Source organism: Pundamilia nyererei, unplaced genomic scaffold, assembly GCF_000239375.1.
Source record: "Pundamilia nyererei isolate P.nyererei 1_Seehausen unplaced genomic scaffold, PunNye1.0 scaffold00626, whole genome shotgun sequence".
Taxonomy (NCBI): domain Eukaryota; kingdom Metazoa; phylum Chordata; class Actinopteri; order Cichliformes; family Cichlidae; genus Pundamilia; species Pundamilia nyererei.
The window spans coordinates 67,144-84,761 of NW_005188027.1; the positions used below are offsets into that span (position 1 = coordinate 67,144).

The 17,618-nt window shown below is 40.1% G+C and overlaps 1 protein-coding gene across 1 annotated transcript in view; it reads right to left on the reverse strand.

Moving 5' to 3' along the window:
• Positions 1 to 17,618, reverse strand: part of hydin (HYDIN axonemal central pair apparatus protein) — a 63,940-nt gene that overhangs the window by 16,173 nt on the left and 30,149 nt on the right. The window contains exons 48-87 of the mRNA XM_013907938.1: positions 17,173 to 17,292; positions 16,720 to 16,881; positions 16,360 to 16,554; positions 16,027 to 16,227; positions 15,629 to 15,861; positions 15,354 to 15,536; positions 15,063 to 15,182; positions 14,819 to 14,978; positions 14,568 to 14,740; positions 14,181 to 14,379; positions 13,973 to 14,066; positions 13,463 to 13,556; positions 13,206 to 13,371; positions 13,041 to 13,123; positions 12,685 to 12,831; positions 12,430 to 12,520; positions 11,648 to 11,852; positions 11,231 to 11,463; positions 10,983 to 11,131; positions 10,626 to 10,821; positions 10,369 to 10,465; positions 9,655 to 9,894; positions 9,415 to 9,557; positions 8,670 to 8,894; positions 8,415 to 8,575; positions 8,044 to 8,138; positions 7,667 to 7,886; positions 7,338 to 7,538; positions 7,133 to 7,259; positions 6,423 to 6,588; positions 5,758 to 5,905; positions 5,438 to 5,645; positions 5,111 to 5,332; positions 4,035 to 4,204; positions 2,616 to 2,814; positions 1,760 to 1,912; positions 1,508 to 1,678; positions 1,172 to 1,281; positions 818 to 1,040; positions 316 to 320 (exon numbers count right to left, since the gene is read on the reverse strand). Coding sequence (XP_013763392.1) covers positions 316 to 320; positions 818 to 1,040; positions 1,172 to 1,281; positions 1,508 to 1,678; positions 1,760 to 1,912; positions 2,616 to 2,814; positions 4,035 to 4,204; positions 5,111 to 5,332; positions 5,438 to 5,645; positions 5,758 to 5,905; positions 6,423 to 6,588; positions 7,133 to 7,259; positions 7,338 to 7,538; positions 7,667 to 7,886; positions 8,044 to 8,138; positions 8,415 to 8,575; positions 8,670 to 8,894; positions 9,415 to 9,557; positions 9,655 to 9,894; positions 10,369 to 10,465; positions 10,626 to 10,821; positions 10,983 to 11,131; positions 11,231 to 11,463; positions 11,648 to 11,852; positions 12,430 to 12,520; positions 12,685 to 12,831; positions 13,041 to 13,123; positions 13,206 to 13,371; positions 13,463 to 13,556; positions 13,973 to 14,066; positions 14,181 to 14,379; positions 14,568 to 14,740; positions 14,819 to 14,978; positions 15,063 to 15,182; positions 15,354 to 15,536; positions 15,629 to 15,861; positions 16,027 to 16,227; positions 16,360 to 16,554; positions 16,720 to 16,881; positions 17,173 to 17,292 — 6,488 coding nt within the window. The remainder of the gene's footprint in view (positions 1 to 315; positions 321 to 817; positions 1,041 to 1,171; positions 1,282 to 1,507; positions 1,679 to 1,759; positions 1,913 to 2,615; positions 2,815 to 4,034; positions 4,205 to 5,110; positions 5,333 to 5,437; positions 5,646 to 5,757; positions 5,906 to 6,422; positions 6,589 to 7,132; positions 7,260 to 7,337; positions 7,539 to 7,666; positions 7,887 to 8,043; positions 8,139 to 8,414; positions 8,576 to 8,669; positions 8,895 to 9,414; positions 9,558 to 9,654; positions 9,895 to 10,368; positions 10,466 to 10,625; positions 10,822 to 10,982; positions 11,132 to 11,230; positions 11,464 to 11,647; positions 11,853 to 12,429; positions 12,521 to 12,684; positions 12,832 to 13,040; positions 13,124 to 13,205; positions 13,372 to 13,462; positions 13,557 to 13,972; positions 14,067 to 14,180; positions 14,380 to 14,567; positions 14,741 to 14,818; positions 14,979 to 15,062; positions 15,183 to 15,353; positions 15,537 to 15,628; positions 15,862 to 16,026; positions 16,228 to 16,359; positions 16,555 to 16,719; positions 16,882 to 17,172; positions 17,293 to 17,618) is intronic.

Below are 17,618 nucleotides of genomic sequence, written 5' to 3' on the forward strand. Positions count from 1 at the left end.
CTTAGTTTTCACCACAGTCATAGTTATAGTTTTTGGTCTTAGTACCTTTAGTGTTTTGTTTCTTAGTGTTTTGACAGTTTGCTTTGGTTTCCTGGTTTTCCCTTGCCGTTATCATTAAAGGATCACTTTTCTGTTCAAACTTACAACTCCTCGTCCTCATTCTGCTTTTGGGTCCTGTTTCATCACACATCGGCGCACCCCGCCGTGACAAAACTTCTTGTAGCCATTAGTGTTACAGAGCTCATTGAAGCCAAGTAATATTTTTTAAAAACTCTTATATATGTTTTTTCGCATCGCCTGATGTTGACCTCTAACCATTCCTACAATCTGAAACACTCACAGTCATCTTTACTATTGTGCCATCATCTGGTTTCAAATTTATTGAATTTATTGACTGGTTACTGGAAACACTGTCCCATGTAAGTGAGCAGATTTGTATTAGAAACCTGAAACTATGCCATGTGGTTATTTAAAATAATTAAATGGAAACAGAATTGCATCGTTAGTTCACTGAATACATACAGCACTGCTGCTCTGCATGTGAATACTGAAAGGTAAGATTAAAGTCTCTCACTTTTAACTCAATAGCACAAATAATCACTTACACGTGTAAGTCAGTGGTTTTTAAAAGTTAGATCACATACATGCATCATGTAAATATGACACATTCTCATCCTCACTGGTCTTCAAAAGCATTCAGTTAACCTGAAATAGCTCTTAACAAGTAACTATCCAATGATCAATCAGATGTTTTTTTTTTGTTTGTTTACTATATTACTCAACACTGTATTTGTCTGAAAAGGTGCTTCAGTCAAACCTCTCTGCTGGTGGAGGTGGCGATGCAGGAGCCAGTGACAGTAAAGGTGATGGGTGAGGAGGAACCCTCCACAAAGCAGGACAGATTCTCATATCTTGTGTCGTTACGCAGCTCCACAGGGGCAAACGTCACTTGAAAGGAAACTTCCATCCCTGGGTTGATAAATCCTTTTAATGGCACAATGGACAACTCTGCAGGAAAATCCTCTGTTTTCCAGTTAAACCTGTAAGAAGGTGGATTGAAAAGTAAAAAGCAAATAGGAGGATATAATCCTGTGCATGTGACACCTGATTGCAATAATACAATACTGTGTGTCTGTGTGGAGATTTGTTTGCTGGTAGCGTCTAACCTTACCTGGCACTACTGTCGCCAGTATTCGTCATGACAATCTTCTTCTTGACCTGGCAGTGCTGGACCACAGCTCCAAAGGAAAGGCAGTCCTGGTCCAGCTGAACTTCAACACCCTGGTAGTTTTTTGTGAATTATGTTAACGGTAATCGTTGTTATAAGATCATGGCATTCAGTTTAATTCATATTAGTAATACAGTCTATATTCAGAACTTTTTTAAAGGAAGTCTGAAGGAAAGGTTTATTAAAAAATATTTTATGTGACAATTTACTCCTAGAAGCTGATGCTGATCAAGACACATAAAGAAACAGATTATCTGTTTCACAGTGAAATTTATGTACCTGGCAAGAGCCTTGGATGGTCAGCAGGGGTTGGATCAAGCCTAAACACTTTGCCTGTAGCTCAGCAATGAAGGGACGAATGCGCTGATGAGGTGAGAAATGGATCTGAACATTACATGACCCGCCACTAGACTTCAGCTTCAGCTCACCTTCTGGACTGAAACACAGATCCTGGGAGAGAGGGTGACATGAAGTGCTGCTCGAGTGGACTGCTGTTTATGCATATCTTGCCTGTGTTGTCTGTCTGCATACCTTTTGATCAATTGGTGTATCTGTGCTGAGCATTAGGGTGCAAGAAAGGTCGATACTGCTGCGGTTTACTAGAACCACCTGTTTTTTCATCTTCTGACCCAGTTTCAGAGGTCCCAATTTCACCTTCTTCTGCCTTGGATGCTCAACTTCCAGCTACAAAAAGTCAGGATATGATATTAAAAACATACTGATTTTGATACATTTTATGGTCAAATTATGAAGCCAGTGGACATCAGAGCATCTTCACATTGGATCCAGGTTTTTGAAAATCTAATATCAATAAAATTATTAAATATGTAGCTTGATTTTATAAATCTTACATGTGTTCAAGTTGCTCTTTTCAAACACATAATACAGTTAAATGCTATATTGATATAAGCCTATATTAGATCTAAAAGATGCCTTTTAATCCATCCATAACCACTGTGAGGTGGGTATTCAATCTATGTTCTAGGTGTAGGCTGACAAGCTGCTCCTGGAGGTACCCAGGTACAAGAGAAAGCTCAGAAGGGACAGGGCCTTCTCTATTGCTGCTCCTAATCTGTGGAACAATCTGCCCCAGCACATTGGAGAGGCCTCTTCACTGTCCACGTTTAAAACCCATTTTTACTCCTTGGCTTATGACACAGTCTGACCCTGATTTTATTGTTTTAATCTAATGTGCTGATTTTATTGTATTAAATGTAATTCTAATTATCATTTTATACTCTTTTATTATTATTGTTGCTCTTTGTGCTAATTTTATTATTTTAAATATCATTTTAATTATTATCTTTTTTTTTTTACGACGAAATTGTATTTTGACGAAAAACCTAAATATAGTTGTTGAGTCCACCACATGCACAGTGATTCTCACCTTCATCTCGATGCCCTGCCCCAGTATCTCCACCTGTTTTGTGACACAGCTGTTTAAGATGAAGGTGAGCTTCTCGTGGTACTGACATGGCTCACGAGGATAAAAGGTGAATGGTATCTCTTTTACACCAGCAGGTGACAAAATATCTGCATGGAAGTCCATCTCCAAGAAAGCAGTGTTCTTGAACTGGCACTGGATGCTGAGGAGCGGAAGACAGGAATCTAATTTTAGACTCTCAAAGTCTCATTTATTCTGATTATAGTAACAACTGAGTGGTGGAGAGAAACAGAACTGAGGCATCCTGCTGAAAGCACAAGATTTGAAGGATCAGATTCTGTGAGTCAAATTTTTGTTTATCTACACAGCAACGTGCTGTCCTCAGAGTTACCTGACACAAAAAAACAAAAATCTGAATGATACTAGAGCCTGACTGATATATTGGTGGCGTCACTATCAGCGATATTAGCGATATGCTAGTATTTGTATTTGGGACGAATGATAAACACAAATTAAAAAGTAAAGAAGAGGCAGGAGAAACATCCTTTTATGATGTTCTGAGTGTTGATTTTGCAAAGTTTGTCAAACAGAAATAAACTATGCAACATCAAAATCTGCAGTTTCCCAGTGGCAACATATAAACTGAACAAATACAACAACTGGCTGATTCGAGCAGAATGTAAATAAGTAATCCATGGTTTGCTGCAGCAGTTAAAAAAAGCGTATTTTTAAACTGCGACACTGAAAAAATGCTGAGTAAAAATTTGAAATTGAATTAAAAGCAATTTATCAATCAGGCTCTAAATGATCCTCTTGTTTCTGGACCTTCTGTGTGATGTTACTTCCTGTTGTAGGAAGCCTGGGACAAGATTATGTGACAGTGAGCTGCAACCACCACGAAGGGCTGACACAGTCATTAAGTTACTGTAATCAACTGTAAAGTGTTTTGAATGTGCACATGTTTGAGTGTAACTGATATTGTCATGTTGCTACCCTATATGAAAAGAATTAAAGATCTGCTTCAGGCAAAGTTACAGCAGTGCCTCCCTCTTCTTCCCACACATTATGCCGAGTTGGCCAGGACAGGACCAGCCAACGAGCCAGATAAGAGTAAAACCAGTAACAGCTTTTGAATGTTTGAAGAACCTTGAATCCTAGAAAAACTGGAATTCAAACTACGACAACAACTGTTTAACATTAAGTTACCATAAATCCAGAAAACTAGTTTAGAGATAAGAAATATCAAATGTCAGTTACCTTATATTTTAAAATAAATCTGTTCTGCTTTGATGATATTTGCAGCAAAACATTATGTGTTAATATAATATTAATATTACATATTATATTATATTAATAAATATGCGAACTCTAATCCAATAGTTCATAAAAAATCATGCTTATGGTTCGGAGACTTAAACACACCTGATGTCCCTCTTGCCGTTGTTCCTTAACACTAGGGTCTGAGTTGCCGGTTCCATACCAGGACAGTACAAGAAGCACTTCCCAAAGTTAAGCTTGGTAGAGGAGAATTCGAGACTGGGTGATACAGCCTTGCCTTTTATATCAAAGGCAAATGTTGGCCCACATTTCACCTGATGAGATGAATCAAGAAGAAATTTACATCAGAAAGGGAAATGCCCAGAAAGCAAAATTCAATAATTATTATCTTTCACACCTAAGGCTGGGCCATATCATACCGTTCACGGTAATACCGGTATAGTGTTAGGCAATGATAAGAAAATAAAATGTCGCGATAGAATATGGGTAAAACGCACATGCGCAGTGCTTTTGTTTTCATACGCACATGGCAGAAAAAGCATGGCGGCGACGGAGAATGAGAAGGGCGAAAGAGGATCGTCGAATGAAACAGATGAACCAGAATTGGTTTGTAAAAATGGTGCAACTTCAGTGGTGTGGAACTGGTTTGGCTTTCATCCGTCAGATACACACCAAAGCACATTTTTTGGTAGGGCATGCAAGCGGGCCGTCGTTATTACCGTGTTTTTCGGAAAATAAGTCGCTCTTAAAATCCTTTGATTGTCTGAAAAATGGACAGTGCTCCTTATAATCCTGTGCGCCTTATGTATTCTGGTTGTGCTCACAGACCTCAAACCAATTTTATGTAGTACACGGCGCTCGAAAATCTGTCAAAAAATGTTTTAGCACGACCTTGATAAGCTACAAAGACACATTATACATGGTTATGCTCAGGATATGTCAGCCCATTTCCACTGGAAATGCCTTTTGGTTAAACTGTCAGCAAGGAAACAAAAAAAACATCACACAATACTCAGATAGACAGACTTAGTTCTAAAAGATGATCTATTTTTATGGTATAACAATAACTGCTAATGAAAATGATAACTTCAGCCAAACTGCCTACATGTACATGAGCTTGTCTTAAAAGAGAACAAGCATGATGTTTTCCTTTAGACTTAAAAGCCTCGATGATCCTTTAAAGCATGTTACCTCTGTAAAAATCCACACCAGCCTTTTACCTTGATATTTAGTTTGACGTCTTTGAGGTTGCAAATGCACTGGGGGGAAAAACACAGTGAAGACTGCAGCTGCTTCCCAGCATCGATGGCAGCATTTTGTGTTTTTGTGACTAAGTGCTGTTGCAGTGCTTTGGGACCCGTTAGTTCAAAGTTCACTTCCAGGATGAATCTTGACAGATTGGACACCAGAAAAGTAAAAGTGGATTGCTCTGAAATCCCCACCTGTACAGAAAGACACACAGGAAGCTCTAAGTTGTCATGTAAAGGAAGGTGACTGTACATATATACATGTGAATATTTTTGTCTGTATCATCAAACTGTGTTGACCTCCCCAAAGTCCAGAGTTTCTTGGTGGTTGGGGGCAATCATTTTGAGGCCCCCCTCTGGCTTCTCAACTTGTACAGAAGTGCTCAGGGTGAAACAATCAGCCTTAATGATCAGTGTGAGTGGCTCTGACTTCTTCTTCACCCTCAGAACCACTTTGAAACTCACATAACCTTCACAGGAAGGTGTGAACGACACCAATAATGGCAACCTGCACAAAACAGTTTACAATTATCTGATGCAGTTTTCTCTTGGACTTTCTATAACATGCCATTGGGGAGCATATTTCATCGCTATCTAATTAAGATTATAATGTCATTAACCTGTTTTTGGGTGCCACTGTGCCAGTCATGGGCTCCAATATGAGCCTCGATTGCTGGTCTTCACAGAAAAGAGATGAAGGAACCACAGAGAAATGGAAGGGTTCTTCCTCTTCACTCACAAAATTAACTGCCTGTTCCACTTTTTGTCCTTTAAGAGTACATGGAAAAATTCAAAGTAATCTGTATCAGAATGTGATAGATTAATTTATTCTTAGAAACACCTATTGTGGCAACACATCTGCCATTAACACCAAGATATCATTAGAGACAATATATTTACTAATCTTAAGGCATAAACTGAAAGAGGAGCTGTGTTGGAAGTGGGTTGCAAAGCAGCTTGCAGATGCACATCAACCGTAGGCAGGCTAAAGCAACTTAGGTAGCATGCCCTGTGTGAGAGCTGCCAACTGGATTTGTGGAAGGGCATTGGTAGAGCCATCAGCTGATGCAGGCAGGGACTGAGTTGGCAGAGCAGGACATCATCACACTTGCTGTAAATCTAAGCTCAATTGAATGACATGTATTCTTTGTTGCATTTCATTAGCCAAGCCAGTTAAAGACAAAAAATCATCTAATTTTACCATCAAAAGAAGCAAATACGCACAAAGTATAAGTATAAGGGATTATTTGAACGTTTGCGTTTGTATATATTAAAACTGAATTACCAAGAAGCAGTTCCCCAAAGTCAAAGTGAGGTCTGTCGAGATAGGTGATTGGTTCTCTAGCAGTGCCCACACATAGGAAGGGAACAGATAGCGATAGAGTGTCAACAATGAAGGTCCAGAAAGACTCCACTGCATCCAGCTGCTCGGCAACATACTCAAAACACACCTGCAAACAAAGCAGACAAAGCAGGTTCAGGGGTGGCCAAGACTCATTCATGAAAACAGACAAGTTACTGGAGCTCAAATTGCAAAAAACGTTAATGGTGGTTCTGATAGAAAGGTATCAGAATACCTAGTGCATCACAGTTATTTGGTATTTTCATGGCAAAAGAGAGGTGGTGGTGGTGGTGGGGGTGGGGGGGCTAGATATCAGGCAGGTGGTCATAATGCTATATACTGTTAGTTCAAGAAAAACACGTGGAGTGAGTGAGATGAATAAAGACAGGACAGATAAAGGTAAAAGAAGAGAACCCAAGACTGACTAATGGAGAAAACGAAATCAAGATGGGAATGAGGTAAATAAATGGTAAATGGCCTGTATTTATATAGCACTTTACTAGTCCCTAAGGACCCCAAAGCGCTTTACATATCCAGTCATCCACCCATTCACACACACATTCACACACCAATGTAGTAGTAGTACACTCTGTGAGATACTTTACGACGAAAAGACCATCACTGTTATGTGGGTGCACTCTGTCTATTCTTACTTCTGCTTTGTTCCCAGGGGGAATGACACCAGATGGAACGAGACAGTGGAAATGGCTCCTACTTTTGTCCTCACACCTCCATTTGAATGAGTAGGGCTTACTGGTTGGGTTCACCACACTAAAAGACCTAAAGAGTCAACCGAGAGCATGAAACATCCCGGGTTACACTGACAGAGATAGAAGTTCTAACCTTACTTGCTATTACCTTGTTGATGGTACAGACAAACCAATGGCATGAATCTCCAAAATTCTGGTGTTTGGGTCCAGAGAGCCACTGAATTCAGAGTTACGACGGTTCCCACTGATGTAGTCTGAATCTTCCAGGTCAAAGTGGAATTGGGGCAAAAGGCTGCGGCCACACACTGAGATACATGGGACCTGTTCCCCATCCTGCAAGTTCTGAATACTGGAAGAAATGTGCATACTCACAAAAAGGAAAGAAAAGCATCCAAACCATTGACGCCATTTTCAAAAAACGTGAAGAAAATACCTAGTTAAACGTTTACCTGCATGGAAATGTTACACTTCCCTTACCTGCAAAACAGCTTTCCCTGAAAAGTGGACACCTGCAGGGGTAAAAAGCGAACAGTGAAGTTTTGCCTGGCACCCGGCTTCATGGTCCCTACGCTGGGTTCAATGCTGAAAGGAGGAAGCTCAGGGTTCAACATTAGAAGTGACAACAAGTTCGCCAGAGGACGGGCTTCAGTCAGCGATCCTGCTGATCTGCTGCCAGGTCGAGAAGTCGAGGTCCCCTCTGTTAAACACCACATGTAGACATTTACACAGAGTCAAGTCCAGGTTTTAAAGTATTCACGTGTAGGTACAGAAAGAAATAGCACTTATTTTCAGGATCAAATCCAACAATGACAAGTTGACCCAATAATATTGATGATATAATATTTCTGTCGTACCTTCTTGGTCACAGCTGACAATATTGCTACTTGGATCCATGAGAACTTCCCAGGAGAATTCCACCTTCAAACTTCCCTCATTCACAACCTGCAGTCTACGTGCGTGTGTGCAGACAACAAAAAAAGTAACACTCAGAAATACTCAGAAAGAAAGACATATTTTTGAATTTACATTTATGGTGCCCACTGTTGAGCAATGTAATGTTAGATATACATCACATATAAGCCTTTAGTGGCTATCTTTTTGATCTTTAGTATTTTCATTTCTATCTGATGAATAAGAAACCCCAAATAATGTTTCACAAGAATACCATGTTATATATTATTAGGTTTGATGACTTGGAATATGTTGTACACAAAACCTGACTTACTGCTGCAGCCTGGTTTGGAAAAGCATGGTGTTCACAAAGAGGATGGTGTCTGTGCTGCAGCTTAACTTCACATAGTCGCAGACAGCACTGATGCGTAATTCAAGCTCCACCTGAGAGCCGTCGACCACAGAGCAGCAAGGCTCAGGATCTGTTCTTATCACCTGGATAAAAGAATGTGATTTATTAACTTGTCTCCCTATACAGCATTTGACACCACTTGTCTCTCTAACACAATAAGCTAGGGCCCACATGTACCTTGTCCTTTACAGCCTGTTTGGATGCATCTGAAGCTTTCTCTGAAGAACTCAGCCAGTGTACCGTCTTGTGTCGGTCATCCCAGTCAGCTACCTCCTCTACAGGCTGCTGGAACTCCACCTGGCAAACCTTACATCTCATTTGCAGCTGAGACAGAGTCACTGCCTTGCTGGAGCTAAATGTGACAATCACTTCCTTAGAGCAACCAGCATGAAGGTGTCCCACCTGTAACAACAAGCAGCTAAATGTTTTCCTGAGCTGGCAGTAAAACAAGCAAGAGAAAATGTAAAATTACTACAATCAATGTCTTAGGAAAGGAACTGCGTGTGTTCAGAAATAATGTCTATAGCTGTATTTACTATTTGTTGACGCTGGTTTGATTCAAGATTTTTTTTATTGTCATTGTCATTTTATTGTCAGCACTACCTCAAATATTCAACGCAGAACGAAATTATGTTGCACAAGCTCACATAAAAACAAAAAAACATCAATACAAAGTTTAAAAAGAGCAAGTATAATAAATAAATGAATATAAAGTCATTGGTACATATTTAAAACCACAAATTATTTAATTATTGCACAAGAGAAATGCTGATTGCACTGAGGCATTATTTTGTTTAAAAAATAATGCCAAACTAACCAGCGACTTTTGACAATGCACATTTTATCACTGCTATAAAAAAGTATTTTTTGGCTCCACCATTTAACAGTTTTGACAGCCTCTGCCACTTTGTTGATATTTTACCTGTGGTGAAAAGCTGACATGAGGTCCACTAGGGGGCCACTCAAACCTCAGCACCTGGCTGCTGCTGTGGTTGGTCATAGTAAAACTTTCTTTGTATGGAACGTTTACATGGCAGTCACCAAAATCCAGCACCTCATAATTACCTATAAATGAGAAATTAGGTCTTTAATAAAAGACTCAAGCTTCTGTTGAACTAAATCACAAGATTAGGAGGTTTTGTAAAAAAATCTTATGCCATACCTTCTTTTTCATCTTCATGATCTATATCCTGCAACGACCTGCTGATGTGATCTAGAGAGACGATTGGCTGGTAAGCCTCTCCTGTTACTTCTATTGTAGTGTTGCTCTGCTGGTTGTCCTTCACTTGCAGTGACATTTTTGCCTTGACACTCAAGGGTTTATCAGAGCAGAAGCCAACCTCAATCTCCACTGGTTCATTAATCTTCAGCTTTAGGTTTACTCTGTGCACCGATTTGTGCTCTGTGGAGAAGGAAAAATATCAGAAATCACTGAGGAGCGGGAAGTGTGAATGGTTTAAAGCCTCACCCACTAGTTTTCAGTGCATTTGTTAAACTAAAACAAGATCACACTTGACCTCAAAGAAAAGACAGGGTAAAACCGAGTCATGTCAGTTAGGATCTATAAATCATAAATTGGGACATAAATTGAATGGGAAGTTCTTGCAATAAGGTCACGTTGATGCTCATGGACTATGAAAAACTGCCAGCTAATGCGATGAATCGTTACAACAATATGTAAGACAGTACCCAGCAATGTTAAGATGGCCACTTAGAAGAGAAAGTCACACTACAGCCTTAAGAACTCAGACTTAGATTAAAGAAATGTCAGCTGTATTTTCAGAGTGCCGTGGTAAAACGAGCATTAAAACATTACAGTTAAAATTACAGTGCACTTTTCTGTAGGCGTTGTTTCACAAATACAAGTTTTATTTACCTGAAGCACGCTGTGTGGAGTCCACTGAGGCGTTAATGTTGTCAGACGCAGCTTTTAGGGTGAACACACCATGCTCATCCAGCATGTCAATCTGGACCTATACACATTTTCAGAAAACACATTCATTATTCATGAAATCCTACCTAGACTGTTTGTTATGTTTCTGAATGCATTGTAAATAATAATATTTATATTTTGGTATAATTTGGTTTTACTGAATTTAAAATGGATAAACAGACAAATTTCCTTCTTCTCACCTCAGCTGGAACATTTCCATTATTTAACAGCACCAGGGGTCGGATATGTCTGCGCCCTACTGGTACCCGTCTGAAGTGCAGCACTGGGCTTCCTTTACTGCTCCTCAGACCTGGACGTACCACACAAACACTGGGCAGAGTGCCTTGTCCCAAAAGGTCAAACTCCAGCACGCTGGTCTTAATTGTGGGTGTCACTCTTAATCCAGCAGAGAGAAGAGAGCAGGGTGGGAGAAGTCAGCAGCAGAAAACAACCGGTGCTGTTACTGTTATTATATACAGTAGTAACAGGGATTAAAAAAGGGATAGAAAAACTAAGGACAACACCGCAGTGGCATACACAGTCATTTGCTTCTTTACCTTCCACTTCCCTCCACCTTGGCCTCAAACACAACACTGTAATGCTGCATTGCCTGAGGTGTGAAGGTAACAACAGCAAACGCGTGCGAGAGGCTGGGAATGCTCAGTGTTGTCACAGGCAAGTCAAAGACCTCAATGTGTCGGGATGACTGTAAAACATACATATTTTAGACTCAAACGTCTACCTACATTATGATAGACAGAAACAGTCCGATATACATTTATCCTTGTGACTTTAAACACTTCACCTTAGGCCCAGCACTTCTGATGGCCAAGCTGAGCATGCAGGGGACCTTGCTGCTGTTGGTGAGTTTGAAGCGAGCTCGGCTGGTTTGACCCACCAGGATTTTGTTGAAGATAAACTTATTTTCATCCAGCACAAAAATCCCTTTAGCATTGCAAAACTGCTCTGAAGAAAGCTGGCTACTGCTGCAGCACAGATGGTGTTCCTCAAAGATGGAGGCCATATCCAATACTATGCCTAGAAACCAAAAAAAAAAGAGCTAGATATAATATGATTTAAGTCACAGAACGGCTAGCAGTAAGTTTAAAACAGAATTTGATCTTTGATCAAAAATCTTTTTAATATGCCTTTGGTAATTTCAGGACTGTAGAGCTGAGCCTGACCAGCTTTACTGATCAAAAAAGAATCATGCAGCTCTCACCTGGCTTGCAGACTTCAGCCAGCAGTGTGTAGGGTATGCCATCAGGATGGTCTGAGGGGTCACGCCCAATGATGTCAATGTGCAGACCCTGGCTCCACCTGCCCAGCTGTTCAGCTGCACAGTCCACTGTCACCAGCTGCTGAGACCCTGGCTGTAGGCTCCCAATGCAGGGAGACACTGAGAACATACCCACGCTGAGGCGATTCTGGAAGAATTCAGGAAAATCAGAAGAAGCAAGGAGAGGTGATGAGAATACTGAAAGGAGTACTTACAAAAAGAAATCAAATTTAATGTCAAAGAGCAGAATTTAGTTTATTTTGCTTTACAAACTATTAAGCATAAAAATCAAAGACACTAAATTATACACAATTTTATTTCATGACCATCATCACCGTTTTTTGTATTGCTTCCCTGTTAAAATTAAGGGGTTTTATCGTGTTTCTTATTAATTCACTTTATAGACCTTTTCAGTGTCTATTTTGTCTGTTTTACTTTTGTAAATCCATAACAACTCAAAGGAACTGAAAGAAAAAATGTCAGGACTGTTTTGTGATTATTCATGTGTAATTATTAGCTTGACTAATCTCAAAATAAACAGAAAATGTAACTCTAAGAAAATTAACCCCTTAGCAGTCCAATTAGTCCCCTAAACCATCCAATGTACCGTGGGCGGTACGTCCGACTGCTAACAGGTTAATGAAGAGTCCAATGACTGTAAAACCACAAACAGGACCATCTATCAGGCACTGTCACTGGTGTGAAATTCACCAGTGTTCTCTCACCTGAAGAAAACTCTGAAAGGATTCTGGTGGTATTTTGGCAGCATTGGGCCTCCCTGAAAGGGTCTCTCTTGATATAGTCTTACCTGGACCCCTGAGACCAGAATGTAAAGAGAAAAAAAAATACACAATTTATTAACAATAAATGTTACAAAATTTTGTTTTGTGAAAACTAAAACTAAAAATGGTGGAGCAAATAAAATATCTTTAAAATAACATGTGCTGGATGTGTTGTTTTTGTGTGTTCTGTTGGCCTACCCTGTCCTCACGGGATCTGTGATCATGCGGCAGATGCTGAAAGAGGCCTCAAAGACCCCATTGTTTTCGATGGTGAAGCTTTGGCTTTTCTTGTTGCCATAGATCAGAGGACCAAAGTTCAAGTCGGATGAAGGTGTGATCTTGTACCTGAAGAGAGACGAACATAAAACACCAAAAACAAAAAAACAACTACTAAGCTGCTTCATATGAGCAAAATAAGAGGCTGGAAATGAGATGAAAGAAACACAGTTTTTCAAATTCTATACTATAATACGATAATACAATAATGTTTCTGCACTATTAATAAATAATATATTAATAGTGCAGAATTAGTGAAAGCGTGAATCGGCCTTCACCTGGTGAAAACAGATCGGGCTGAAACCCTGATCGCCACGATAGCTACAGTTTCTCCTCCTGTCCCAATGCTCGGTTCAATCACCTGCAAAAGATTAGCTCACTCAGTGTCAGCTATCAATTATTTAAATCTTTTAAATAAAGTTTTTACTTTTTATGGATCGAACCTGGCAAGGCAGGATAGGTTGGTCTTTAATGAACACTTCCACATCAGGTTTGAAGAGGATGTTCACTGTTGCGGGCTTGTTGGGCATCAGACTACCACACTGAGGAGACACTTTGAAAATGGAGTTTAGGTCTGGCTGCGCTGGGTCTGTCTGCTCAACATTAAACCTTGTGATAAGAGAACAATAAAATGAAATGACCGTTCCATGAAAACCTTTATATGAATAAAATATTGCAAAAACTATCAGTTTAAACTCACTTGTAAGATACTTCATATTTTCCTTGGTTTTTCAATCTGAGAGACAGTCTGACATCCTCAAAGACTCTGATGGTTCCAAAATTAAGACAGCCATCTGACATAGAAACATGAGCATGTAGTACATTATTGGTGGTTATTATATCCTGCCACCCACTCAGTCAGTCATTTTGCAGTGCTATCTGTTAATGGTCCTTAGCTGTGTTAGATGCCGGTTCTCTGTGACAAAAATATTTCCTCATGATAAAAAGGCAGCTCTACCTAATTTTCATTATTTAAGGAAATATAAATATATATAACAATGTCTGTATGATGGATTTTCAGTTCCTGTAACATCCTTGTTACATTTTTTCAACTTAAATATCATTTTTATGTGACTCCTTCTTTTGCATAAAATGTGGAGAATGGAAGTGCAGGTTCAAAATGGTCAAAATCGGATTGTTTACTGCATTTAAATCAATAAAAGGCCCACATTCACTTTCACATTTAAACGAAAAGCTGTTTCATTTGTACCTGGACTGATTTCCAGGTCCACGTCATAGGCTTCGGCAGTAACCTGAATATTTTCAGTGTATACAACACCTAGGATTTTCTCCACATCGGCTACCTGGAAAAAAACCCACATGATGTACTTCTGTGTGTATAACATGTCTATAATATATTCATTTATTTCATGTTATTTATTAACTACAGCATGAGTACTGCTCTGGTTGTACTCTACCTCCAGACGTAAGAGTCTCTTAATATTGAGTGGCCTTCGGGCTCTGAAGCGCAAGCTCAAAGGGAAAGAAGAGTTAGGGGAGATGATGCCCTGATCTTGTGGCACAGTGAACTCATCACCCAACTCTTCCACACCCTGCAATCTCCAGGACACTGGCAGAGCTGTCTTATTATACATCATAATGCTGCGGCTGTCCCTCCTGGGCAGGATAAAAAAGGTTGGGTGAAGAGAGAGAAATCCCAAATTATCCACTGTGGCATATTTTATCATGAAGCTCCTTTCTTTTGAGAAAATTCTTCATGTTTTTTTTTTCAAATTCACTTTTGAATCTGTAAACTGAGCAATAGTTATCCGTGTTCCCTGAATTACTGCGGTATATGTTGGTACCTGTGCAGCAAAATCCTGTCAAAGTGCAAATGCTTGCTTTCCAACTCCAACTCTGGCCGAACGCCCCAGCACGAAAGCTCAATGACCACAAGCTCAGGATTGTCTTTGATCTGGCAAATCAAGCCGTCCTTCATTTGTCCTACTTTTGTTGGGTACGACCAAAGCGTCAACTCCTTGTAGGGTGGAAAAGTATTTAAATGTAAGTAGAGAAAGTAGAGTAAAATTATCAGACAGCATTAGTGCTATTCTACCTGTTTCTGGTTCGGTTTGAGGGTCATGGCTGGGGGGTCCAACAGATATGTGGTGGCTTGCGTATCATGCTTGAAACTGAATTGGACCTCAGCCTCCAGACATGAGTTATTGTGAATCACCAGCTTCTCTGAGTTCTCGGGGTACCTGTTTTCCTTGTATCTAGAAAACACACACGTGAATCTGTAAATACAAAGAAAGCCACAACCACATGAAACCATTTATAGCCATCGTTCTGCCTCTCACCTGTCTCTGGTCTTGCCACAGAGCAAAGGTCCAAACTCAAAGTATCCAGGTTTAATTACATAGGTCTTCAGAAGCCCCTCTTTAGTTTGAGTGACTTTCTTACTGTGGGGAAACACAGTCCTGTGGAAATCACACACAAAAAGTCAGACTATTAAAAAGCTTCAAACTTAATTCATCTGTGAAAAATAGATCTAGATTTTTACAAAGTGAGGCAGAACACAACACGCCAACTACAACCTCCCCGTTTGCAGTTATTTCACTACATTAGTTCATCACACTACGCAGACTGACGTGTAATCACTGCTGATGGAAGGATAGGTAGAAACTCCTCTGCAGATGAGCTGGTTGAGTCTCCGGGTCCCGACTATCTCAAAGTTGAAGGTATGTTTAAACGTTCCTGGTGACTCTGAGTAGAACCAGATCTTGAGTACCACCTCACCGCAAGCTGGCACAACCCAGCGAAATGCTGTCAGACTAAATGCATACAAGCACACATTCAGACAAGCAGCACCAACAACAAATTAAAAAACACTAATGAACATCAGTGATTCTGCAGTACGTCTTACATATGGCTGCGTTTTTGTTCCAAGCTTGCTTGATGTTCTTCCTGGTCAGTGTCCTCGGGGTGGAAGGAGGCATGCGAACGTGACCCGAGACGCTCTGGTCCCTGTGCTTTTGTTTTGGCGGAAGTCTGTTTCTTGCTCCTGTGAATCTCTCGACCCATTTTATCCTTGTCCTTCGCCACTGTGCTGTCCTTAATGGTGGCCTTGCCATGACCTTTAGAGCCTGTTGCCTCTTCCTTTACAAAAACAGCAGACAAACAGTGTTCTGACTTAAAAACCTAAATTTTCATGCTTTTAACACCAAAATAAGCTTGTGTGGGTTAAATGGACATGAGGTCCATGTTGCTTGTGTTTCAGATTTTGCCTCAAATTAAGAATGATTTTTTTTGTTTAGACATTACCGATAACTTTAAAACGGATGCTTGCAGCTCTTCCTCTTTCTTGTCCTTGTCCTTTTCATCCAGCCCTGAAGGAACCAGGAAGGTGAAACAGGTCTGTTCTAGTTTAGCTTGCTCTCGTTTTTTGGGAAAAGGAACGACAGAGAAGGTGACAGAAGGAGGGATTGGAGGGCCACTAGGACCTATCCCTAAATCATCCAACACCTAATGAGACCAAAGCAGAAAAGAAAATAGATTAGGAATTCATCTTAAACTTATGAAAGAACAATTTCATTTTCAACAGAAACATAATTAATAATTTTATAAAAATGAAAGATCTGTGAAATGATGCTATACCTCATCTAGGGCAGGCAAAGAGCTGCTTATGATGCTCATGTAGTCTTTTTCTGTTACATTTAACACAATATATGGAATGTCCAGAGGAGATGCCTTGTCGTCTGCCTTCTCTGCTTCTGACAGTCCTGCTATTTGACTGTGCAAAGGTGATATGAGCTTGTTACTGACTCTCCTGCTCTTCTTATCAGCAGAGGACTGTGTAGATGGAAAAAATATTTTGGATTCAAACAAGGATAAAGAATTATAGCACACCTTTCCAATTTTCCAAGCAGTCTTACATTTAAGTTTAAAAAAAAAAGAAGGAGGGATTGGAGGGCCACCTGGTGGAGGACCACCAGGTGTGTTGGCCAGCTAACACACCTGCTTCTCTGTTGTAACTTCAGCTGACCCTAAAGCATCTTCAGTGGGGAGTGGGACCAACAACAATCCCCGGCGCCGGTCCCAGTGCTGCAGGATATGCTCCACCAGGGCTTGGCTCTCCTCGTATTGACAGAACTTAGACTGCAGGTTCTCCACCTGGGACTGAATGGGGGTATGGTGAGCAATGGAGAATGAAGGAATGGTGGCACTTGAATCGTTAGTAGGCAATGATGTGAGTCTGTTAACCTCTAATGTAGAACATAATGTGCACCAGAACAGGTTAGGTTTACAGCATAAGTTACCAAGGTGAGTACGAAGCATCTGAATGAGAAGTATGGAAAACCCAGGATTGGACCCAAAGTTACTTGGACTAAATCCTGCTTTATAATACAGGCCTCAGATTTTATGTTATTGACTTAACAAAGAGCCCTTAAATGGCATATTTGTACAAACCTTCCCAGCAGGTAAGCCCTGTCTTCTTGCTCTGTCTTTTTGATTCCTCTCCCCTGCTTGTTTTCCATCTTTCAACTCTTTTTCTTCTCCTGCACTCTTCACATTTACAGTTTCTGTATTCTGGCAACAACACATGATTCATGTTAGATATAAAAGCAAAATTAAATACTTTAATGTAATTAGATCCTGTGCAGAATGCAAGACACTGGATTGCAGAGTAAATCATTAATTCTTCATTGAGTGGTGTTAGGGAGTTTTTATTGTTTTATTTGATTATGCTTCAAATGTTATGTTATACTTATGTTCACATATTTCACCAGACACAGCTTTCTGTAGAAACAGGAAGCTGACCCTGTGACTCTGTGTTCATTTACCGCAAGAAATCAGTACAGAAATACACATCCGCAGAAGTTGACTTGCATTATATTATTCTTAGAAATTGACTT